Here is a 25803-nt window from a genome sequence, read left to right as displayed (position 1 = left end):
CTCTTGTTCCTATCTTGGTGTCTTTAATTCAGACTCCTGTCCTTTGTTCAGTTTCCAAACACCCTCCACTCTAGCCTCAGTTTTCTTACTATAACGAGGTTCCTGACAAAGGCAACTTAGCAGACACCAGAGTTTATTTCAGCTCCCGGTTCCAAGTATCAGTTATACTTTTCAGAGAAGTCAAGGCAGGAACTTAGATGGCTAGTCACCACGTCACAGCACAGTCAAACAAAGAGTAAGACATCATTACTGCTTGCTCTCAGCTAACTTCCCTGTCTCTTAAACTGTTCAGGACATTTCCTGCCTAGGGCATGTCACTGACCACAACAGGCTGGGTCTTTATACTTCAATTAATAATCAAGACACTCCCCCGAAGACATTTCTACAGACCAGCCTGATCTAGATAATTCCTTGTTAACTCTCTTTGCTGGTAATTCTATGTTGTGTCTCGTAGAGAGTTAAAACTAACTAGGGTGCCCTCTTCTCAGTATTAAACCTTAGTTTAAATTGCTTTAGCTAAATCAAAGAACCAAAAAAAAAAATGTTTGGGAGGAGGCCGTTATTTTGAAGTATTTTTTAACTGGCTCACAGAGTATGTAGAAGCTGAGATCAGTTAGAGTTACCACTAATGAAGCTTACTCACAGAATCATTATGATGCCATTAGAATCCTCACGTGCCTGGTAGTTAGTGATTATATGTGAGTTATTCTATGCTACCATTAATTTGTCTTCAAGCTATTAAATATCTGTCTTGGCCTGGCAGTAGTACAATAATAAATTCTTATTTAATTAAAGAAGTACAAACTTGGACTATTCTTTCATGTAAATGCTGAGGTTTGAGTCTCTGTGGAGACAAAATTACTCTGTCTAGAAAATTAATAGAGTTAAGTGACCATTTAGCATGCAGTTCCTAGAAGACATAAAGCAGTCTTTAAAGCTAAGATGATTTTTACATCCCCACGGCAGCATGTGGGACCTCGTAGGGCGGTTTCTGCGTCCTTGCTGCCATCTCCTATGTATCCTTCATACTCTAATGGTTTTCCACACCTTGCCTTTTAGGAGGCCATGGTGGGGATTTGGGTTTAACTGAGCTGGAGCGCTTACTAAACCCATTAGAGTGCCTCCTGCAAGACAGATCACAGATGTTTTGAACAATGAGCTACTGGATGGTTCTCCATGGAAGAGGCTGTGCTACATAGCTGGCTGGGTCCTGCAGTCACATGCTGTAGGAGAGCCTTGGAAGGAAGACTTTTCAAATTGACAAAGTACACAGTAACAGTTTAGAAACAAGCATGGAATGTGGAACATTTGTGAAACTTAAAACCACTTAGCATCTCTTCTTCTGGGTTCTTGCAAAATGTAGCTTTACCAAATTGTAACTGTGCAAGTGGATACTTAGTGGCATCTGCAGTTTCCACAAAAGGCATAGAACAATCTGTGTGTGTGTGTGTGTGTGTGTGTGTGTGTGTGTGTGTGAAGTCTCTGTAAAGGATTCGGGCCTTTGAAAGCTTAGAAGTGAGCACCAGAGCCCTCTTCTGCTGACTTTGGAATCTTGAGGACTACAAAGAGCCACCTGTCCCCTGGACTCTGATGCCATCATGTTAGTCACCCTGTGTTACCATAAGCAGGCCAGATAGCTCACTGCTTCTCCTGTCGGTCTAGTACTTCCTGTGCGCATGTGCCCCTGATGAAAATGGGGGACTCTATCTGGATGCAGGGAAGAGCTCACATGGGCTTTCTGTCAGTATCAGTCATGCGTTCTCAACCTGTAATAGGAACTGGCATGAGCATCTTAGCCTTGTCGTTGGGTATAAGAGAAGTTTTATTGCCTTGATGGAAAGTATGCCTCTTAAATTTTCTTATTTTAATGAATGTTTGGGGGGATTAAAAAATGTATACTTTCTTGCATCTAACTTTGTCCTTGTTTTTTATTGTTTAACATTCTTGTAATTACACACACACACACACACACACACACACACATTTGACTATACATTTATCCACATAACCACATTCATAGTTCTGGATGTATCTATACCATACTTGGGGGGATGCTTGCAAAGACATTTAAAATGATAGGGGCTGGAGAAATAGCCCAGCTGTTCATAGCACTCGCTGCTTCTGCAGAGGACCTAGGTTCTGTTTGCAGCACCCACATCAAGTGGCTCACAGCCATCTGCAACTCCAGCTCCAGGAGGGTCCAGTGACCTCTTCTGACCGCCACAGACACCTGCATCCACGGTCAAGGTTTCATTTCACATCTTTCCCCATGTAAGGACTTTTTCTTTTTAGAGAAATGTATGCTTTTCCATTTTCACTTTTTCTGGATTCCTCTTATATCCAAGGATAAAAATCACAGTCTATGAGTTTAGAATGCAAATAATAATAATATAAAGACAAAAAAACCTTCACTGCTACCAGAAAACCTTCAGTTTTTCTAATTTAATTCGGCATGCCAGTCCTCCTCCTCCTCCTCTTCCTCCTCCTCCTCCTCCTTCTTCTTCTCCTCCTCTGTGTCCTTGTGAGGGTTTCTATTGCTGCAGTGAAACATCATGCCCAAAAGTAACCTGAGGAGGAAAGGGTTTATTCGGCTTATACTTCTACATCACTATTCACCACTGAAGGAAGTCAGGACAGGAACTCAATCAAAGCTGGAGCCTGAAGGCAGGAGCTGATGCAGAGGCCTTGGAGGGGTGCTGCTTCCTGGCTCTCTCCTCATGACTTGCTCAGCCTGCTTTCCTTTAGAACCCAGGAACCAACCCAGAGATGGCACCACTCACAATGGCCTGAGCCCTCCCCCATCAATCACTAATTAAAAAAATGGCACACAGGCTTGCCTACAGCCTGATGCTGTGGAGGCATTTTCCCTTTTGAGGTTCCCTCCTCTCTGATGACTTCTAGCTGATGTCAAGTTGATGTAAGACTAACCAGCACCATATGCCAGCCTTGCCCCCTCCCTGGACTCCCTTTGTGACCCTCCTGTGACCTTTGGTAATTACTAAGTGGGCTTGGCACTTCCACCTTTTACCTTCACCAGCTGCCAACAGGACACTTTAACAAAGTGAAGTCAATCTTGTCATCCAGCCACTTAGGACCCTGGGCAGCTTTGCAGGCGCCTTGGCACTAATTAGCCATTCCTGGGGTCTCCCGAGATCCACCGCTCCTCCAGCACACCACCTGCCCTTGCTGCCTCTTACAGACGCTAGCATCCTCAAGGGCTTCCCACACGAAATCCTGGTTCTCCCTTCCATCCTCAACACTCGTCCTTCCAAATGATCCCAGTTTCACCTGAGCACAGCCCTAAAGGAGGCCAGTCTAAATGACTGCGGAGCAAACTTCTCAGAGATCTGCTTTCTTCTGTGTGTGCTTTCTGCTCCTGTGATTTTTTATTTATGTCTTTGCTTCTCCCTCCAGTGAACTCGAGAACACACTGAGATGAAAGATAGTATAACCTCTCTCTCTCTCTCTCTCTCTCTCTCTCTCTCTCTCTCTGTATCTAACTGTGAACACAAAGCCTGTCAGAGAGTAGATAAGCTAGAAACATTGTGAACTACTACCACATCTCTTCCTGGAGCCGGTAGTCACCATCCCGAGCTGGGCTGCCTCCCTTCCCTCGCTGTTTGTTGTACAGCACTAACCAGCCCAACTCCTAAGCTACCAACTCTGATAGTCAATCTTTGTTATAAGCTGAATGGGATTGGAAATCACCTAGGAGACACACCTCAGGGTGTGTCTGTGAGGGTGTTTGGAGAGGTTTAGCTGGGGAGAGAAGCTCCACCTTGAACAGGAGTGGCTTCAGCTGAATAAGAGTTGTTGCACCTAGAAGGGCTACAGCTAAGCTCTGGCTCCCCCTTCTCTCTCCTGGATGACACTACAAACCAAGCTGCTCTCACTTGCACAATCTTCCTGCCAGCAGTGATTGCCTTTCCCTGCCCTCTGAGCCCAAATTCTTCTAAATCACTTTCTGTCGAGTATTTGTTTAGAATGACAAGGAAAATAACTCACTGCCAACTGTGTGGCTTTAGAGAAATCACCTCTTCCTGTTCTCAGCCTGAAATCCTGCTGGATATCTTACGAGAACCCTCTGCCTTCACCCCCTCCCAAGCGGGGTCTCAGCACTCTGGCTTGCCTTTGACGAGAATAGGTTATATCCACTTCTCTGGGTCCTTCTGCTCCCTCATGTTCCCCATTAGTCTTTCCATCTGATGACCCCTCCCTGTTCCCTAATCGTCAACCCTGCCAAGTATTTGAATTGAGCCTGTCTCTGTCCTACCCTAGAAGGTCTCACCACAGTGTTCCCTGTTCCTGCTCTCCTTTTCCCAAATAAGTCCTAGCAAACCTCCAGCTCTCTGCAGCCATTTGTACTAAGATTTTATTTAGCAACAGACCAGCTGGTAATGTCAACACTTGCCCACCAGCCTCCTCCTTCCAGGGTATCCCTCAAGAAAGTTTGTCAGAGTGGCCGTTGACATGAGCCCCCTTGAGGTGTGTAACTTATCACACCAATGCTACACCTCAGCCTCAGAGCTAACACTAGGCCAAGTTCTCTGCCCAAGTTGAGTGTGTGAGTCTTAGGGACAGGTGGCTGGTGGTCAGAAATTTAGAGGCCAGGCATATGGTACAGATTGGTTCTGAATGAGTAAATATGCTTCTCTTAAAATATTATGTTTTCGTGTAGGGAAATGGATTGGTGTCCAATGTCCAAGCACCCTTAGTCATGGTGTCTTCTTAGGGGGTTATGTAACACTCGGCCCTCCTGCGCTTTGAGATGCCCAGGACAGTCTCTCCTCCTGCTGTCTGTGTGCTTGCGCAGGATGCGGCCCGAGAGACATGAGAGAAAGATTTAATCTTGTTATGTATTCTCTAGCTTTGGGAAAATGGTTCTAAATTTAGTGGCTTAAGATGAGTAATGATTTTCACTCTGTAGATACGCACCTGATAAGCAGTGATAATTATATTTAAATTATTCAACAAAGGAACACATAGTAAATAATACAGATATGAAATTCAAGGAGACCCAGGGCTGCAGAAAAGGCACAGAAAGCACAAACACGTTTGCTTTTGTCTAAGGTTTCCTGTGTTTGTTCCCAGCTCCCAGGGCCACTCACAGATTTTCCTTCTGTCACTGCCCATGCTTGACATGAGAAAGTCAAAGCTGCTCTGTCCCATGCATCGTGTCTACTGTAAGAGCATGTTTTGTGCCTATTAGACTAAGCGTACGTATGTCTCACTTGGAGATCGCTGATTTTCACCTAATTAAAAGACCACATCCATCTAGATTTATTTGAAATATTTATTTTGAAATAACTTGTTTGAGATAATCATTGAAATGTTGCTCGGTTTGAAAGGTAGAAGGTGCCATTTTTCTTCCTGACAGTTACCTAATCTCACAGATACCTTAATCTTAAAGTTAATGCAAAACAGAATAAAAATCATAAGCCCCAAATCTGGTGTCTACCCTGAAGACCTGACCCTGCCCTGTAAGAAGGCAGAAGCTGAGCCCCTTGCCTTTCTATGCCCCAAACAGTCTCATGGGATTAGCTTTGGAAGCTACAAATACTTGAATTCATCAGCTAAGCTCTTCAAGGATTTGGAACAAACAGATCTGACTTAAAGTTTCGGGAGTACAAGATGCCATGCATGCAGTGTGTGTGTGTGTGTGTGTGTGTGTGTGTGTACGCGTATGCGTGCATGCACACACGTATGTCACTTATAGATGTGTAGTACAAATTCTTATCTGAATAATTTTGTCTTCCTTGAACCATTGTTAATCCCAGGATGGGAAGAGAAAGACCACTGACCCAAATCATCATGGCCAAATTACATCAGGCAAGCAGCTAATTAAAGCAAGCTTTTTAATTCATGTACACAGGCTGTACATGAGAGATCAGCCCTGGATGTGAGAAAGATGAGGCTGTTATAGCTCAGGGGTAGGGGGTTTCCAAATGGGGAATTTGGCGGGCAAAGTAGGCAGGGTTACGGAAGCAGAACTTAAGCATGACAAGTTAGTCCCTCCTGAAACACAGACATGGCTGCAAGGGGGCCATAGCAAGGCAGTTATAGTCATAACTAGGTCGTCATAGGTGGTCTTATAGCTTATTGAAACAAAGGTAGTGTTGCATAATGGCTATAAACAACTTTTAAAACAAAGACACGATTGCCATTCCTGGAACAGAGAGTACAGAACCATTCGTAGTTAATGTAGGTGGGGCATAGCCCAATCCTTGAGAAACAGGTTTAATCATAAACAGGAATGAACCTAGTTTGTCTTTTCTATAAAATGACATTAGAGCCTAAGATGGAGGCAGACTGGTTCTTCACCCTCCTACCTTTGAACAATGCGGTTGTACTCATGCGGTCTCAGGAGTTTGAGGGGTTTCAGAAATTAGAACAGGCACCCGTGAAGAACTAATCAGAAAGTGACTAAAGCTGACCAGCTCGGCCATTGCTCCATCCCACAGGTCCAGCTCATGCCTCCAGCTCCCAGCGATGACCTGGCCACACTCAGTGAGCTTAATGACAGCAGCCTGCTGTATGAAATCCAGAAGCGCTTTGGGAATGACCAGATCCATGTAAGTACCCACAGAACTGTGATGCACCGCTGTGTCCCACTGACGTCGGGAGCCCCTCTGACTCTGGTGATGATTCTCTGTCACGTTCAGCACAGTTCCAAATTTCAGAGTTAAATGTAAGCTGGTACTCTGCAGGAAGGCTGTGTGTTCAAAGGGCTAACAGAGGCACCTATTAGCCTGTTAGATCAGATGCTGGCCAGCGCTCCCAGCATCCTTCAGTACTCTGGGCATTTTTCATCCTGCACCCTACCCTCAACCTCTCCCTCCCAGGAACTGGACTCCCCTTCCCTCCCCACAGCCGGATCCCTGTAAGTCTCAGTCATTTTGGCTTTACAGTTCTCTTGGCTTCCTGGTCCTACCTGCTTCTCCTGGGCTCCCATGTTGCACTTCTGCCCCTCTCTCCTTTCATGGTCTGGATTTAGTCTGCTGGTCATGTTCAGCCTGGACTCTTCCCTCTCCCCGCTGTCTTCCCTACACCTACAGTAAAAATCTTCTCTAGACTTGAGGAGTGGTTGTGTTCTCCTCCTGTTTCATTTGTTCCTTCACTGCTCACTCTTTTGTTGTCCTGACAGAGCAGGAGATCTCTCCAGGGCCAGCAAGATCTGTAGCTGAGCTGCCTGTCTGATCTCAGCCTGCCTCTGAGAGACTTTCGTTTTTCCACTCAGGGAAAGGAAAAGGAGAGGCTCTAGCATGGTCAGTGGTTAGTGCAGCCTCTAGCTGCCCAGTGGTCAACTGATTGACAGCTCCCAGTCCTCAGGAAGTATCTCTCTGTGCAGTAAACTTGTGTGCAAGATTTTTGTATCCTGGTAAGGAATACAAAAAATACTATTTAAATGGAGAAGGAATTAAAAGTGGTTCTTACTTTTTTCTGTATGTTACTTTTTCTAATACTGGTCTCACAATCCACGTCCTTCTCCCTCCCTCCTCCCCACTCCCTCTTGCTGGTTGATTTTGTTCTCTTCGCAGCACTGAGCCCAGGACAATTCAGTCAGAATGCCTGGGGAGATCTCTGATTATGCAGGAATCTGTCACATTCCCTGATAACACCCATTTAGTCCTAATCTACTGAGAATCTGATTAAGTCATTTTCATGTAAATGCGAAGACTGAGATTTCCATACAAGCAATGAATTTTCAGACAGGTCCTGATTAACCCGTGAAGCTGCAACACAGCCTGGCAAGGCTTCAGTACACTGCCTGCCACACAAAATATACTTGAAATCAAGCCTGTGCATCACAGTAGTTGGAACTGCTATTAGCATAAGTGGTTACCACCTGATTGTGATTGTGTCAGGCTCTGTTACTCCCTGGAGCTTTTGGGAAGTATTTCTTATTTTCATTTTTTTTTTAAACTTGTTTCATTTTTGTAGTACCAAGGACTATAAATATAGGGCCTTATGCATTCTAGGCAAGTTCTGTACCATTGATCTACATCCCTGGCCATTTCCTCACTCTTTAGCTTGAGAAAGATCTTGATAATTGTCCAGACTGACTGGAACTCAACAGCTTAGGATGGACTTGACAGTATAATCCTCCTGCCTCCGCCTCTGGAGGGCTTTATACCACCAAATCTGTGCAAAGACCGGGTTGGTTTTGTTCCTTAATTCCTTCCTACTTGTGTAGTTGCTTTGTGTCTTAAGTATGGACCATCCACACTATGGTCCACACCAGCGGGGTCTTGCTTGGATCCTGAGTGTGTAACGTTCAGTCAGAGGTTAGGTTGGGGAATTTCCACAAGTCTGCCACAGTGGGAAGTTCTCGAACCTTCAAACAGAATGGCTTGCTGGTGATGAGGCATGAGCTTGCCAGAAAATGCACAGAACAAGAACAACACTTGTCTGGAATAATGATTGTCCACCGTACCAGAGAGACCAGAACACACATCCGGTCCTTCATGGACTGCAGAGAAGCCAGCCAGTGGTAGTCTCTGAATAGAAACTAATGGGGCTGGAGGCTCACAAGGAAACAGCCTGCAAAGTCAATGCAGAAACCCCTGGTACTTCTGGCTCTCCCAGAAAAGACAGTGCTAGACAAACCAGAGCAAGGAAATCCTGACAGCCATAGGGTCTCTCATGACCCATCTCCCCACCTTCTGCCTATGCAATTTCTGCTCAGGGGGCCCCAGGTCAGGTGGCGGGACCTCCCCAAGGAGCACTTCAGTGGGAGGTCAAATGGCACAGAGCACCCTGTCCTAGCCTCACCAACTAAAGGCTCACACATGGTACCTGGGGTTGTGCTTTAGGATGCCTGCTCGGTGCTGGAAGAGAATATCCAGAGCAATGAGAAAGTGACCCCTTAGGACAGAGCCCTGAGGGGCGCACGTGTCCACAGCTGAGAAAACCCTTTGCTGCAGAGCAGTGGCCATGGTCCACTTTCTCAGAGTGCCCTCTTCAGTTCTGATGGTTTATATAATGTCAGATCATATATCTGTTGATCCCATTTTGCCTATTTCAACATACATATTCAAGGAGGATCTCAAGTTCCTGTAAGAATTATCCCAATACGAAACTCTCTCTCAGCGGAGTGTGGATTTGGGGTGCCCAGTCTTGATCCTGAATAACAGATGGTAAATCTGCATCGAGAAACACTTGCTGAAGTTAAAAATCTTAATCTCGCCAACACTGCAAGCAGTTCCCATTTATTCTCGAGTGCTAACACCTAAGCTGCCTTAGCTGGTTCCCAGTGTTCAGACACTGCGTCCGAAGCTTCCCACCTTCACACCATATCACTCACATCCTCTAGGTTTAAACAGCCGTTCTGTGTTTAACTTAGAGGGTAAGCCTCTATCTCTAGCAATGCTTTCTGAGTGAATCAGTGGTCAGAGCAGAAATTATGTCAATTTCTCTTCTGCTTATTCCAATAAACAAAACTGGGAAATCTCTGCTTGTCCTGGTGAACCCCAGTTCCCTCTTCACGCTCCTTGTTTCAGACACTTGGCGGTAGATTTTATTATGGATGCACAGAACTGCTGTCTCTTCCTGAGTGCTGTGTCAGTTTCTCATTATGAAATACCTACCTTTCAGTCCCCAGTGTTGCTGCCCAAGCTACATCTCTGTGGGGTGGTGCTGTATAGCCAGCTTTTCTGTTTCTGTTTAAAAGAATAAAGAAAGAGATACATTTAACAACAGCAAGAGAAAAGCTGGCTGTACAGCCTGCCAAATTGTCCTGGTCTTCCTTTCAGTGACATTTTTCTCTGAAGTAGCAATGTCCACCATTTTCACCCAGTTCGGCAGCTTTGTCTTTTAGCTGCAGTATTTGGACCATTTATGTTTGTTGTCATTGCAGACATATATGTACTTAAATCTGCATTTATAATATCTAGTCCATTTATTCCTAAGCCTTTATATCTCATTACTTCAACTTTGTTAATAAAATGTTTGATTTTTGAACTTTACGAACACTTTGTCTTTTTTTTACTCTATAGTAGCATAAAATTAACTACCCCATTTTCCTCTTTCTGTGAGCTTGTTTATTTTACTTCTATACTGTTTATCCAGACTGATTTTCACAAAGTCCCTTTGCAATAAATTCTTAGAATCTAACCATTCACTACTTGTGTTTCATGGAACAAACCTAAATGCTTCATTTAATTTGTATATGAATCTTATATTTAGTGAAGAATGTTTGGGTCAAATAAAATATTAGAATATGACTTTTATTGATTCACCATGTTTCCCACAATGGTTTCCAAGTTATATAATTTTAAATGATTCTCTCCATGTGATTCATGAACTGTTCGCATCTTTTTGACAGACTTTTATCGGGGACATCTTCTTGCTTGTTAACCCATTCAAAGAACTCCCAATTTATTCCACTATGGTGAGTATAACACCCCAAATACCATTTTAGAGTGGCATTCATGGGGCATACACATTTGTATTCGGTGACATAAAAACTAAAGGAATAGCAAATCAAAACAAAATTTCTTAGGCTTGTTCTCCCTTGAATTAGCATGATGGTTTCATTAATGTATTCTGAGGCAACTTGGGAAATCAAGGTTACATTACCAAGGTGTCTTTTACATTTAAATAGTAACTGTTCTAATGATGTTTACCAGACAGAATAAACAATACGGTATCTTTCCCAGCATCCTTGGCTAATTTGCTATCATTTGGTTTAGACCCCCCATCTCAACACCTGGTTTCCTGCTGAGGTTCTCTCAAGTTAGAGGAGTGGAGATGGGAAGTGAGATGAGCTCAGAGAGTTTCCCAAAGTCACTGGGCAGTGTCACCATGAAACCCCTCAACACAGAGATGAATTGCTGTGCAGAGTCATCCTAGCTAACCTGAAATCACAGTGTGATTTACAGTCATGATGGGCAAAACTATGTGAGTAGCTCCCTGGATTTTATGCATCTACACACCTGCTTCAACTGTAAAAAAAGACCCACAAGCATCAGGTGCCTGGCAAATAGGAGCTGTGGAATAAATGTACATTCCTGATATCCATAGCGAGGTGGAGGAGAGTAATGGAAGGGATGATGGAAGGCGGGAAAGAAAAAGAGAGGGAGGGAGGTAGAAAGGGAAGGAGGGAGGGAGTAGAAAGGGAGGGAGGGAGGTAGAGAGGGAAGGAGGGATTGAGGTAGAGAGGGAGGGAAAGAAACAGAAGAAGGGAGAGAAAAAGCATTCTTCCTGGTACCAAAGGAATTGCACAATTCTTACAGACATGGCTCTTGAAAGCAGGGCCTCTGCTCTCCACCGCCTTCTCCCTCCTCACTAAGGACCAAGGTGTGCCACTCCATAGAACTCTCATCCTGTCCAGCCCTGCCTCAGACTCACCCATGAGCACCTGCAGGTCCACGGAAGCCTGACACACAGAGGGCAGAGCCATAACCGTTCTGAGCTCCTTCCAAGGTTGGCTCATACTTGCCAGGCACCTGCTGCTTGCGGGTCCTGTTTTACAGTTGAAGCAGGTGTGGAGATGCATAAAATCCAGGGAGCTACTCACATAGTTTTGCCCATCATGACTGTAAATCACACTGTGATTTCAGGTTTGCTAGAATCACTTTGCACAGCAATTTATCTGTGTTGAATGATCTCATGGTGACACTGCCCAGTCACTTTGGGAAACTCCCAGTGCACGGAGTTCATTCATAGATGATTATTGACTGGCGTTTACTTCATAGATGGCTATTGATTGGTGTTTAGTTCGCGGATGGCCATTGACTGATGTGTGGCTCATGGTTGGCTCTTGACTGGAGTTTAGTTTATGGCTGACTATTGATTGGTTCATGGATGGCTATTGATTGGTATTTAGTTCATGGTTGGCCATTGACTGGTGTTTAGCTCATGGTTGGCCATTGACTGGTATTTAGTTCACGGATGGCTGTTGACCTGTATTTAGTTTATGGTTGGCTATTGACTGGTGTTTAGCTCATGGATGGCTATTGACTGGTGTTTATTTTGTGGATGGCTATTGATGAGTGCCAGGGAAAGGCTTGGCACTATTTCCACCCTTTGCTGTTGAGTCATGCTTCTCCAATGTCTGTTGTAGTGATTTATACACACTATACTCCATATGCCTGGTAAATGCACATTGGTGATCAACTCATTTCTTAATAGCAATGCCCCCTTTGAAGCCACCATGCAGATCCAAGAGCCAGGTATGAATAGTATTATAACAATGTCTTAAGTACAAAAGCTGTGGTCTTTTGTGCTGTCCTGCGAGGTGCCTGACATGTCTTCATGACTCTGTACTGTTCCTATTAGTGAGCTTACACTTAGTTCCTGTCACTTAGAAGAAAACAAAAGTCCCCAGAGCACCGAAAATACTAGCAGTGACTCCCAGTGGCAGCCATAGGTCACAGTCAATTATGTTGCTGTATCTCTGAGAATTGTTAAATTAATTCCTATGCTTACAATCCTAATGATTTTAAAGTGTTGGCACCCAATATCGGGGGAATTGTATATAATGTGAAATGTCACAGTTTAGGTTTGTTTAATGGATAGCTACTAGACTGAAGTTTTGTGAGGTGATTTTCTTTGAGTCATCAGAATAGTTTAAGACTCATGGACCAAGAAACAAAGTTAAAATCTAAACCTCCAAGTTGTCACCATTGGACGATTGTACAGGTGTTCTCTGGATTCCCCAGGATCTGTAGACCCAGAAACATGTTTCAGTTTCAAGATTTCTCCAGCTGAGTGGTGTGCAGGGCAGAAGTAGCTGGGTCTTCCATCTTTGGTCTGCTGTCCACAGGTGTCCCAGCTGTACCTGAGCCCCACGGGCCAGCGCAGCCCCTCACTCCCACCTCACCTCTTCTCCTGCGCAGAGCGGGCCTTCCACAGGCTGTTCCAGGAGCGAAGGCCACAGAACATCATCCTCAGGTGAGCCAGCCCGTTGCCACGGGCAGATCCCAGGACCGGGGCATGTTCCATTTCCCCACTCACTGTGTCTGCAGTCCGTCTTGTTAGAAGGGACAGACAGATTTCTTCTAGAAGTCACCCGAGGTATAGCAGAGCCCATAGGAACCAGTAACCTGAAACATACTTCATCTCCAAGATTTAAAATAGCAACACAGCCAATCTGCTTTCAAGTCAAAGAAACAAACATGGAGAAAGAAAAGCTTGCCACGTTACTGGACCTAAGACACTGGTTTACATAAGGTCCTACGCTTCAAATTATAGCCTTATTTATTCATAAGACAGGGTTTTCCCAGCCAGCTTCTAGTATTCACCCCTGCTCCCATTCCACCCTGTATGCCTCAGGAGGTGGCTTTCTTGGAAAAGTAAAGCAGTTTTTCAAACCACAGAAAGACAGTTTAGCATGGAATAAAACTGTTCAAATGAGATGTGAGGGGAAGAGCCACAAGGAGGACTGACATGTGATCACTCTTAGAAGATTCAAGAAATGGTTAAGGATTAAGATCAGACTTGGACTGCTGTCTCTGGAGGGGCCTTTCAGTGCGGGCAGCACTGTTGCTATTGGACTGCTGTCTCTGGAGGGGCCTTTCAGTGTATGCAGCACTGTTGCTATTGTCCATGCTTCTGTTTCTCTCACAGTACCCATGCTCAAATGTATTCTTAAAACACATTCTTAATAAATTCAACTTGCTTCCATAAACAGGATGGAGGGGTGGAGAGAGGGCTCTGGGGGCTTTGCTGAGAGGGAGCTCTCAGTTCCCTGTAGGAGTCCCTTGGATAGACCTGTCTAAATTTGGTTCACCCCAAATTCTACATTCATTTGCTTATGGTAACCCCCTCCCTCAAACTCCTCACTAACATACCCTCACTCATGTTTCCTTAGGACATATTTTAAGGCTAAAAATGCCTAATATTATGAGAGAAAAAAAAACCCTCACTTCTTCATTTACGTTAAACAGCAGCTTCCCACGTCTATGTAGATAAGACTGGATCTTGGCTGACAAGACACAGGGGTGACATAGTCACTCTGCCCTTCCTTTAAAGATGTGCACTGTGACAAGGTCCCCATGTGGGGCAGGGTGACAAGGGAGAAGGCTTCAGCCTTTTCTACCCCGCGTTCAAGTTGGCTCAGCCAAAGTTGAGTGTTGACTGTATTTCTCTTATGCCACAAAAGTGGCATAGACAGATGGTAACCCAGATTTTAGTCATCAAAAGTTGAATATCCCTCCAGGGCTCGGGGAACCCTGCAGAAAGGAAGCAGAAGGAGTGTGAGAGCCAGGGGATAGGGGATGGGAATGGGGAAGGAGGACATCAAGAAAATAAGACCCTCTAAATCAACATAATCAAAGTTCAATGGCTTCACAGAGACCGAAGCAGTAGGCACAGGACCTACATGGGTCTGCACCAGGTCAGGTCCTCTACATGTATGTATGGCTTCCAGTTTAGTATTATTATGGGATTCCTGAGCATATGGATGAGTGGGTCTCTGCTTCTTATGTCTTCTCTTGGGCTCTTTTCCTTCTGTTTGTTTGTTTTGTTCAATTCCAATGTGTTAGAGTTTTTTTTTCTACCCCTTAGAAACCTTTTTCTCTTTCTAATGAGAGACAGAAAGGGAGTGGATCCCTATGGATTGGGAAAAGAGGTGGGGAGGACCTAGGAGGAGTAGAGGGAGGGGAAACTGTAATCAGGATATATTATGTGAGAAAAAAACTATTTTCAATTAAAGGGGAAAGTGTTGGATATCTCTAAAACAGATGCTCTATAAATTAGCACCAAATAAAACATTACTTTTTAAATTTTATTTTAATATCACGTCTTAAAGTTGGTGACTTGCTTGTGTCCCAATAACGCACATGATTCCAGGCAGTGGGGTTGAGAAAAGGGGGCATTTGTCAAGTTGAAAGTCCAATTATTAAAATTTCAGCATTTTTTTCTAGAAATTTTCCTTTAATTAATCAATTAGAAAGTGGTTTGCCTTCCAGCCACTGGAAGACAGGTGTCAGGTGGTCCTCTGGGAATATGACATCCAAACACCATTGTGAGCAAGACAGTGCACATCCTGACTTGGGTGGAACTTACCAGACTGAAGAGTAAAGCTATCCCATCGACTCCCTGAAAGTGTATGCTACCCTCCTACCGTCTCTGGGTCTGAGAATTACCTCTGGCTCTTTCTTCTTCTCCATCTTCTTAGCCAGTGACCTTGTCTTTCCCTTGTTTTCCCTTAGTGGAGAAAGAGGGTCAGGGAAGACCCAGGCCAGCAAGCAGATCATGAGGCACCTGACGGGCAGGACCAGCTCCACCCGCACCATGTTTGACTCCAGATTCAAGCATGTAAGTGCCCTCTGGGTTGGTGAATACGTGAGTGAGTAGATTGTGTCAAGACCAATGTCACGTGCAAATACAAGGACACATCGTTACGGTCAAAAAAACAATTACAATTATACATAAATTATATCTACATAATTATACATTATATATACATAAATACATGTCTACAATTATAGATAAAAAGAAAAGATCTTTGTGTGTTTGCATAGAAAGTCCCAGGCTCATGCTTCTGCAGGGGATTGCTGAGACGCACTGCTGGGAGAATGCTGCAGTAAAGCTCCGACATTATTAAAAGAAGTGGCCACAGTAAACATGAATGGTTCGAATCTATAGCTGTGTATTAAGCTTGGACCCTCTTCAGTACATGTCAGTCCACTCCACAATTCCAGTGGAGCAGGTGGAATGAGTTTGGGAAACCTAGTCTTTAGTTAAATATGCTAATAAGCCACCGCTGATGCTCCCGAGTGAGAACATGAATAAATCAACGTGGTTATAAGATAAATGCAGGTTAACTAATGGAAATAGCAGAATCCACTAACTTAATTGAAATGACAGAGGACAATAGTCTCCCCCTCTAAATTACAGGCTGAAATAATCATCTGTTAAAAGGATTGTTGGTGCGAGAACAGGCACTGTAATTTCTAAAGTGCATTCTGATCACTTTATGTAAATTGATTTTGCTGTTTAGTGTAAGTGACTGCTTTCTGGTTCCTGTAAGTTAGGTGTCCCTCCATCCAATCTGCGGCTACTGGGGAAGTCAGAACCATCAGTTCCATGCAGTTTTCAAGTGGCATGCCTTCTCATTCATCCGTGTGTTCTCATCATTCTTCATGACATGTTTTAATTCTGTATTAATTGTGGGATTCCCCACTCTAAATATCATCCACATGAATATCATTAAGTTCACGAGGTTCTGTGCACAAGCGGCAAAGCACCTTGGGGAATAAATGGATTTATCCAAGTGTCGAATGAGTTTGTGAACTGAACGGAAAGTTGTGTAATGAGAGAGGGGCCCCATGTGGGAGAAAGATTTGGTTAGCCTAGAGCACCCTGGGTCCACAGAGCTACTTAGCAGTGAGGTTGAATGTGAGAGCCTGAGAAGGTGAGAGGATGCTCTCAGGTGACTGGGGAAGGACCAGGACCGGAGAGCTGCTCTGAGCCTTCAGTGGGGAACCTATCTCAGGCAGACACGCAGAGTGCTGTGCCTGGGTCTAGTGCATCCCCAGAGATGGTGCTTTCTTCCCTTCAGTCTGGGAGCCGCTAACCCCTGTATCTGCATCTCGAAGATCAGAAGCAGTGCCTTTCCATGTCCTTGGATTTATTGGAACAGAAAAGCCATGTTTTTGAGAGAATTGCCTGGAACTTCTTGCCCATTCCATCTTAAATGAGTTTTAGGTTCATTCAGTTCTGTCGCAATCATTTAAATAAGCCTTTACTGAAAAGTCCCTTTCAGAGGGGAATGACAGGCTCAGTATGATTGATGGATGTGAGGCTGTTCATTAAGGAGTCCACAGACCCTTATTTCTAGCACATACAATACAGTAAGCTACTTTCATAGCTACCGAAATTGATACCACTTTATAAATGGAAAACAATCAGGCCAATACAATTTTAATCAGTAAAAATCAAGGGTGCACATAGGTACTTCTTTCCTGTATATTTTTGTTTAAAATTTTATGGCTATGTGCTAACCTCATAATTTTGTTTCAAAGTCAAGGGAGACAGTGGGATAATAGTCTATTTTTCTCAGCCTTTCTCTTCATACAGCTATTTAGCGCCACCTGTTGGTTGACTAGCTAATACAGTCGCGCTTGGCATTGTCATCTGGACTTATGCAGCCCTGTGTGCATTGAACAAGTCTGTTAAGAATTTATAATTCTCCGATCTTAACTGGCTTCAGCCTTATGTTAGTGTCACACCTCACGTGTCTTTATTGATGAGGTTAACAGTATGAAACTGGGGTTAAATATGTGTCCCTGCAGCCGGGTACACAGGTTCAAATCCCAGTCAGGACATTTGGAGTCTGTGGGCCTTGCAGCTGGTGTTTCTATGTCATGGATGGTAAAGTGGGGACTCTGATGATGAAGGATGAAAACCATCACATGCATGCACATGTATGTATTCATACATGCACCTGGCGTTGGAATGTGGGTAGCCTTCAGTTACTAAGGGAATGAAAATCATGATTAGCCGTGTGAGTGCTCTGCGGTGGGTACAAAGCTGAGTGCCTTACGCACACAGCACTGCCACGCACAGAGAAGTAACCCCTGTGTTAAAGGGTAATGAGGATGGGGTTGAAGGAACTTGGAGCGTGTCATTTACAAACCCTAGATGGGGAGGCAGCTACATGGGGAAACATGTAGTCTTTGCCCCACACTTCCTGCCTGGGAGCACATTCTCCACTATTTACAATACCCTTTCTTGTAGAATGATAGAACCATCACTTGATTGTCAAATACAGCACAGAAGTGCACCAAAGCTAAAATATTTTTAAACTCATCCTTTCATGCTTTTTAAATAATTATTTTATAGTACATTTGTGCAACAAGAAGAAATGACAGAATTAATTTTAACATATGCATAGCTATCTATTCAATGTAAATTTTAAAGAAAAAGAGTAGGCCATCGTGTTGTCTTATTGACTGTGTCCTTCACCCTGAAGCTTTTCCGCTTCAGAAGGTGCCATTTATTAATTGTTTCTCTCAGTGTCAATGCCCCTGGTGTCATATTCAGGAAGTGGTCTCCTGTGCCAATACGTTCAAGGCTGCTTCCCACTTTCTCTTCTATCAGCTTCAGTGAAACTGGGTTTATATTGAGGTCTTTGATCCACTTTGTCCTAGCAATAGTGGAGACGGTGCCTGAATTGATTAGTGACTACCCTAACTGTCATCATAGAACCTACAACCATAACTGTTGGGAGCAAATGCAGTGACCCACAGCTAAGCACTGGGCTGAGCTCCTGGAGTTCAGCTGAAGAGAGGGAGAAGGGATCATATGAGCAAGGGGTAGGGAGGAGGTCAAGATCATGATGGGAAACCCACAGAGACAGCTGACCTGAGCTAGTGGGAGCTCACAGACTGTGGACTGACAGCTGGGGAACCTAGAGGCCTGAATTAGGCCCTCTGAATGTGGGTGACAGTTATGTGGCTTGATCTGTTGGAGAACCCCTGGCAATTGGACCAGAACTTATTCGGGGTGCATGAACTGGCTTTTAGGGGCCCATTCCTATGGTTGGATACCTTGTTCAGCCTTGGTTTAGGGGTGAGGGGTTTGGTCCTGTCTCAACTTGGTCCGCCATACTTTGTTGACTCCCCGAGGGAGGTCTTATCCCCTCTGAGGAGTGGATGTGGGGTGGAATGCGAGGGAAGGTGGGAGGAGGGGAGAAGGGAAGGGATGGGGAACTGGGGCTGGTATGTAAAATGAAAAAAATTAAGAAAAATAAGAGTATACTGATCACTATTTAGGGGGTTCTGTCACACCTGTTAATAATTTACTTTGAGTTTTATTAATTTTCAAGCACAAATCATAGAGTTTTGTAAAGGTTTAATATGTCTTCAGAAATCCAAGCCTCAGAACCAGATGGCTAAAACACATTTCATTATCATGTTTAGCATTTTTGATTTGTAATTGGGATCAAAGTGTTGCTTTATAATAATTAATCATGTAGAATGCTTCACAAATTGGTAAGTGCCTGAGTGTAATGAACTCAAAACATTTGTTAAAAATTTATAATAATGATCTCAGAAATGATGCCCTTAATCAAAGGGTCTAGGATGAGGGCTGAGCAAATCAGGAGAGGGTGGCCTTTTGCCATCTGGTGGTTGAGTTGGAAGCTGTTTTCACATATTTGTAGGATGTCTTCAAAGAGAAATAACTTGCCAGATTTCCGTGCGTTTTGGAGACTTGTTTGGTCACCATCTTTATTAGGGTTGCAGTCAATTGATGGATCAGGAGTGATTTTTATTGCAGGATCAATATTTGAGGAAACTTGTTTCAAGAGAATGTCAGATCCTGGTGTGCACGCAGGGGGCTTTATCCTACAGTTTTAGAACCAGGGGCTTACAAACTTTGAGATAAAGCCTGGGGCAGTGAGGGGTCAGGACAGCAACTTCAACTAGATATTTAGTTCCATTTCTGTAGGAGAGGATGATTGGCAAGGGGCACAGTCCAGCCAGAAAAGAGGTTGGCAGGCCTGCGTGTTGAAGCCTGTGCAATCGTGCCTGCAGATTAGGAACAAGGGCCAATGTCACACGCATTGCTTTGAAGAAAGTTCTATCTCAGGTTTAGGTCATTTCTAATTGTTCTCTTCAAAAACACCAAGGGGCTGGGGATGTCAGATTCCAGTACCTATGCTAAAAGCCAGGAATGGTCATCTGTGTGCTTGGAACTCCGGTGCTGTGGCCGTAGAGACGTGAGAACCATGAAGCTTCTTGGCTGCCAATTTAGCTCCAGGCAAAGATCCTGTTGTTGGGATAAGGTGGAAAATGAGAGAGTAGAATGGCCAGCGTCATCTACATACATGTACATAGAACACCACCCCCTCCCCTGCACAGTGTGTGTGTGTGTGTGTGTGTGTGTGTGCATGTGTGTGCACGCTGGCCTCAATATACATCCAGGCAAGGAAAGTATATGATACCTATCATCGCTGGCCACAGTCTGGCGGATCATGTGTATTCATCATTTGCCTTTGAGGAAAAGAAGAACCTTAAAAGTTAAGCATGTGTTCTGTGGAAAGCACAGAATCATCCAGATCACAGAACACTCCCAACATCTTTGCTGTGACTCTCCAATTTTATTATTTTTAAGGAGTCGTCTGACCAAATTCTCTCTTGTGCTGCAGGCCATGTGCATCCTAGAAGCCTTCGGCCATGCAAAGACCGCTCTCAACAATGTGTCCAGTTGCCTCATACAATACTGGGAAGTGCAGTTCTGTGAGAGGAGGAAGCATGCAACTGGAGGTAAGTTTGCCCTCCACCAGCAGAGGGTCCCCGTGCCCAGAGAGATGAAGGCGGGGTGGGGGGAATTCTCCCACAGAGATGCAAAGACTCCAACAAATCATAGCCATGTGCAGCTCCCTCACACAGCACACAGTGGTATCTGCTTAAATCACACGTGAGCGTTTTAAATGATTGAATTAAAACCCATCCAAACAGTAAAATAATCACCAAACTAAACTGGAACAGAAAGACCTGTTTAAATGTTAGCTGTGTATTTTTCTGGAAACTCAGTTACAATTCAAGTTTTCACTGACCTGGTCCTGGCCCTAGTAGTGAAGTGTCCTGGTGAGACATTTCCTGAGGCCAGAAGCCAAAGCGGGAAAGACCGTGACTCTGCGCTTTGCCACATGGATATACAGACCTGGACGAAGACTGTGGTCCCATCGATCTGGTAGTCTGTCAGCAGCATTGAGTCCCAGGGCACTGGCCACCTGCTTCTCTGGCTCCTACTGAGTCAGTGCAGCACCCGCCCACCCCACCCTGATGCCAATGCTAAGCCTGAGCATCACAAGCCCCTAGTCTACACATGACCAAGGAGAGACCCCTCATCCGGGCTCTGTGGCTCTCTATCCAAATCCTCTTCAGCACAGGGATGTGCTAACTGCTCCCTAGAAGTGCAGGCCATTGTCCACATTCCTCCCCTTTCTTTTGGAGAGACTTAATGGGTCCTCTCCTCAGGAATGTCCAGGTAGAAAATTGTCCACTGAGAGAAGCAGCAGAGGGTGGGTGAGGACGCTGCTGTACGACCCAGGGGGCCTGAGTTTGAGTCCTCAGAAATCAGGTAAAGCCAGTAGCGCGTCGGTAAGGCCACCACTCCTGTAGGGAGACGAGAGGTGGGGACAGGAGTCCCCTATAAGCTCATGGGCCAGCTAGTTTGTGTATGCAGCAACAAACTATGAAGAGGCCATGTCTCACACGAGGTGAGGGCTGATACCCAAGGTGGTCCTCTTACTTCCACATGTATTATACAACACAAACTCACAAGGGCATGCACACACACACACACACACACACACACACACACACACACTTTATAAAAAAGGACGTTTCCATTAAACTACCAAGAGAACTCATTCACTCAAGTTGAGCTGCTATGAAAGCATCTGACTTGTAAAATATTCACTAAAATAGCTAATGAGATTATACTAAGACTATTATATCCAAACCAGGTCAAGTCAATGAAGATTAGGTGGTGTTTTTATGCTTTAAAGTCGGCCGTATTTGCCTACGTTATCAGCATGTGTAAAGCTCCCATTGTATTGGCCATGGAGAATTATCATATTAATGTACAGGCTGAGATATGCTTTCTCCTATGATTGTTATTAGTGGTTTTTAAAAAATTTATCACCAGTTATTTTGCCAGAACATAACTACAAATTGCAACATTAAAAAAAAACAATCAGGCTAAGTTTTATGAACCACCAGCTATACATAAATAGATACTTTTCATTTTGTATAAATTTATTAACAAACAGCATCTTGGTCTGGCTCTCTCCTCAGTATTTTCTCCAGCTGACTTCCTATTTAACAAAGCCAGCATTCCTGGTTCTTCAGCGTAGGAACCACCGCCCTTCAGGACTCAGGGGCTTCTGAAGTGTCTCTCTCACCCCACGGAAGTGTCAGAAGCCAGTGTGTAAAAATAAGGAAAGGTTTGCCAAGAAAGGTTCCACTTAGCCAGAAAGGCCCTGGGTTTGAGACCACTGCCTCTACTCTAGCATTTACACCTCTTGCCCAAGAAAGCAGAGGTTCACGGTGTGCCACACCAGTGTGCCTGTGGGGCCGAGGGAGAAACTGTGGTACTCGCTTGCCCTCAGTTCCTTCTTAGACTCTAGTGAATAAAATCATGAGATTGTCAGTCACTCTAGAGCAAATGCTAGTTTCTTCCTTAACTGAAAATAGATTTCTTTTTTCTCACATAATATATCCTGAATACAGTTCCCCTTCCTCTACTCCTCCCAGTTCCTTTCCATCTCCCCTCCAGATTAACTCATTTTCTCTCTCTCATTGGAAAGCCAACAGGCTTCTAAGAAATATAATATTATAATATATAAAATAAAAACTGATACATCAGAATTGGTCAAAACAAATAGAAAGAAATGAGCCCAAGAAATGGCACACGAGTCACATGCCCAGGAATCTAATAAAAACACTAAAATGGAAGCCGTAAATACAGAGAGGACCCAGTTCAGACCTGTGGATGCTCTTCAGTCTCTGTGAGTTTGTAGGAGCTTTGCTTAGCTGATTCAGAGGGCCTTGTTTTATTGGTGTCCTCCATCCCCTCTGGCTCTTACGTTCTCTTCTGCCTCCTCTTCCACAGGATTCCCTAAGCCCTGAGGGGGGACTTGAAGGAGAGATACTGGTTAGGGCACCCTATTCTGAGGTCTCTCCCTCTCTACATAGTGGCTGGTAGTGCGTCTCTATGGTTGCTCCCAGCTGCTGCAGAGAAGTAGTGTTCCCTTTGTGCTTTCATAGGAGCCTCTGGGAAAGCCTTGGGGTGACCTGGCTCTCAACAGAACATCCTTCCAAACACTGATGGAAGGGCTATGGGAAGGTGGTCCCAGGAAACAGTACCTCTCCGTCTTCTGCAAGCACACTGGTGTAGTGGCAGTGTCTTTGGGAGCTGTGGCTTCTCATGAAACTTACTAGTGGAGGCTGGTGGGCACCAAGCATCTGTATGGTTGTGTTTGCTGCACCTGGTGAGACTACAGCACAAAGTCAGACAACATCAGCAGGGTCAAAAGCCAATGTGCACACGGTTCCCAGGCCTGAGATCCCCGGAAGTGAGCCAGGTTGATAGAGCCGCCCCAGCCTAGCATGAAGCCCGCTCTCCTTTCCAGTACTTCAGCTGCAGACAAGCCGTCTGCTTTACATACTCTTCCTCTTCTGTGTTGTGGTGGGGATCATCTCTGCACACTCTTAGACTTCCAGGAGCAGAGACATGTCAACACGGTTCTGTTTTCTTCCACTTTCGTGTCTATATGAAAACTACCCCTTCCCAGATCTAGATGCTGGGTTGCTATGTACAGAACGGCCTGCATCATACCGACTGTCTGCCATGAGACGGTTCGCAAATTGGGCAAGGGGCTGGAGATTGAAACACACACACACACACACAGAGGGGAGGGGTCAAGAATGCCAACTTTACTGTGTTCTAGGGCAGCTTATATAGTGTCTTCCCTGACAAATGACCACACCCTAGCTCTCGGGATCCTTCAGCTGCAAGCCCACCAGAAACCCTTCCCCTGCCATCAAGGAGGTCTTGTGCTCAGAGCAGCTTCAAGCATAGGAAAACAAGTTGTTTACTCCCGCAGGCACAGGGTCATAGAAAATTCAGGGTCTGTGTGTCTGCGGTCCCCAACAGATATAGACTGGCGTGGGATGGGAAAGTATTTGACTCTTAGCTTTCTCTGTGGACTAAAAAAATCATGGCTCAACTTGAGTTGAAACCACAGTCTACTCACAGTGGGAAATGCTCTCCAATGGATGTACCATGGCTGTGGCCTTCTTGGGTAATGTAAACATTAAGAGTTTAAAAAAAAAAAAAACGCTAGAGAATACATGTGAGGGGTTGCTCCTGGCACCTTGCTTTCGAATCCTGATTTTTGAATGAAAGAGAGAGGTGGATGAGAGACGAAACATTATCACCATATCACCAGCTTCCTTTGTATCACGTACCCCATCGGACATGTTCTTCATAGAATGCTATAACTGATCCCATCTCAGTCAAGAGCTGTAAGCAGTCTGGGCTTTGGAGATAAGGAAGATGGGTTTTAAAGAACAAAAGCCTCTAACAGCACTTTGAACAGGTCGCATACAAAAGGCACCTTGTGTCTGAAATGCGATAGATATATTTAGTGGTACCTTTGGGAACTCCAGAGGGATCTGAGACATTCTGTTTTTTCTTCCTCATCTTAAAGATGGACAAAATTACAGTTAAAAGGGGTATACAGAGTGGCCATACCAGGTTCAGAAACAAGAATCCCTGGGATTGCATCCCAAAAAACCTCCTCCTCTTACATCTCTGTCCATGATGGCTCATGGGTAGATGGTCTCCCATCCCAACACAAGCCAGATCAAGGGGTGAAATAAGAAGACAGGCAGGTGCGACAGTCTGCCTTCTCTCCCTGTGCGCATAGTCTGTGTTGAGTGGCCTCTCGAGGTGGGGGATGATAAGATTTTCTTTGAAGGAGGTCCTAACTTTTAGTCTGAAGGAGAGTGACTCATTCCATATACTTCCTTTAATATGGCTTTGTGAAATTCTACAGTTACCTGTGGCATTGGGTACAAACAAACAACACGCATCCATGGAGTCGAACTTCTTGAGAGAGAGATTTATATGTAGATGCCTAGAGACTTGGCTGGAATCATTGGTTGGCGTGGAGATAGCAGTGGAGAGTGACATCTGCTTTTCTGACCAAGACTGTTTCCAATTTAAAAACTGCTCCAGTGTTGAGATCAGGGTGGCAGTTGAGGGGAGCCCATTGGGGGCCACAGTAAGTGCTGGAACCTGTCATTCTGGAGCCCCATGCCTCCCTGACCTCAGTGCTGCACCCCAGACACCGCAGCATCTTCTCTGTTTGAGATGGTGTCAGCCCATGCTTGAGTTTGCCTGTAGCTTCCCTTCAAAGTGACATGTTCTTCCAATTGTGTGGATCAGAACCCGTTAACCCCGAGCAATTTTATCCACTGCTGGAGATGTGCTAACTAGCGGGATTAATAATTACTCTGCTCAGGAATTCAGATGAGGGATTTTCCTGGCACTCGTGACTTGGCGCTTGATCAGTACTGAACACTGCTTTGACTGAAGCTGGTGTCTTTGTTGGTGGAAGTGTGTCTGCATCAGCCCGGGCCGAGGTCAGAGGCTCCAGCTCTCTCAGCCTTTGCTTCTCACCTGTCATCTGGCACAGAAAACAGTGAACGAGGCCAGGGTGGAGCTCCACTATACACCTGTGCAGTCAGGGGCACTTACTCTCCTGGGGGATAACTTACGTCAGATTTTTTTTTCCATTTTTTTATTGAGAAAAGGAGAAAAAAAAAAAAACAAGTTTCCACCTCCTCCCAGCCTCCCATTTCCCTCCCCCTCCTCCCACCCTTCTCCCCCTCCCCCCACTCCTCTCCCCATCCCTCTCCAGTCCAAAGAGCAGTCAGGGTTCCCTGCCCTGTGGTAAGTCCTAGGTCCTCCCCTCTCCATCCATTTCTAGGAAGGTGAATATCCAAACTGGCTAGGCTCCCACAAAGCCAGCACATTACGTAGGTTCAAAACCCCGTGCCATTGTCCTTGGCTTCTCATCAGCCCTCATTGTTCGCCATGCTCAGAGAGTCCAGTTTTATCCCATGCTTTTTCAGTCACAGTCCAGCTGGCCTTGGTGAGCTCCCAATAGATCAGCTCCACTGTTTCAGTGGGTGGGTGCACCCCTCGTGGTCCCGACTTCTTTGCTCATGTTCTCCCTCCTTCTGCTCCTCATTGGGACCTTGGGAGCTCAGTCCAGTGCTCCAGTGTGGGTCTCTGTCTCTATCTCCATCCATCACCAGATGAAGGTTCTATGAT

The 25803-nt window shown here is 44.9% G+C and overlaps 1 protein-coding gene across 2 annotated transcripts in view; it reads left to right on the top strand.

The window, feature by feature from the left end:
* Myo16 (myosin XVI) overlaps positions 1 to 25803 on the top strand; it is a 427263-nt gene that overhangs the window by 190140 nt on the left and 211320 nt on the right. For both annotated transcript variants that reach the window (XM_041673988.1, XM_041673987.1), the window contains exons 11-15: positions 6462 to 6572; positions 10325 to 10390; positions 12767 to 12894; positions 15156 to 15261; positions 20099 to 20216. In XM_041673988.1, coding sequence (XP_041529922.1) covers positions 6462 to 6572; positions 10325 to 10390; positions 12767 to 12894; positions 15156 to 15261; positions 20099 to 20216 — 529 coding nt within the window. The remainder of the gene's footprint in view (positions 1 to 6461; positions 6573 to 10324; positions 10391 to 12766; positions 12895 to 15155; positions 15262 to 20098; positions 20217 to 25803) is intronic.

This window comes from Microtus oregoni, unplaced genomic scaffold, assembly GCF_018167655.1.
Source record: "Microtus oregoni isolate MIOR12 unplaced genomic scaffold, Mior012 000024F_ref0000369, whole genome shotgun sequence".
In the NCBI taxonomy this organism is placed as follows: domain Eukaryota; kingdom Metazoa; phylum Chordata; class Mammalia; order Rodentia; family Cricetidae; genus Microtus; species Microtus oregoni.
This window is presented reverse-complemented; position numbering and strand designations above follow the sequence as displayed.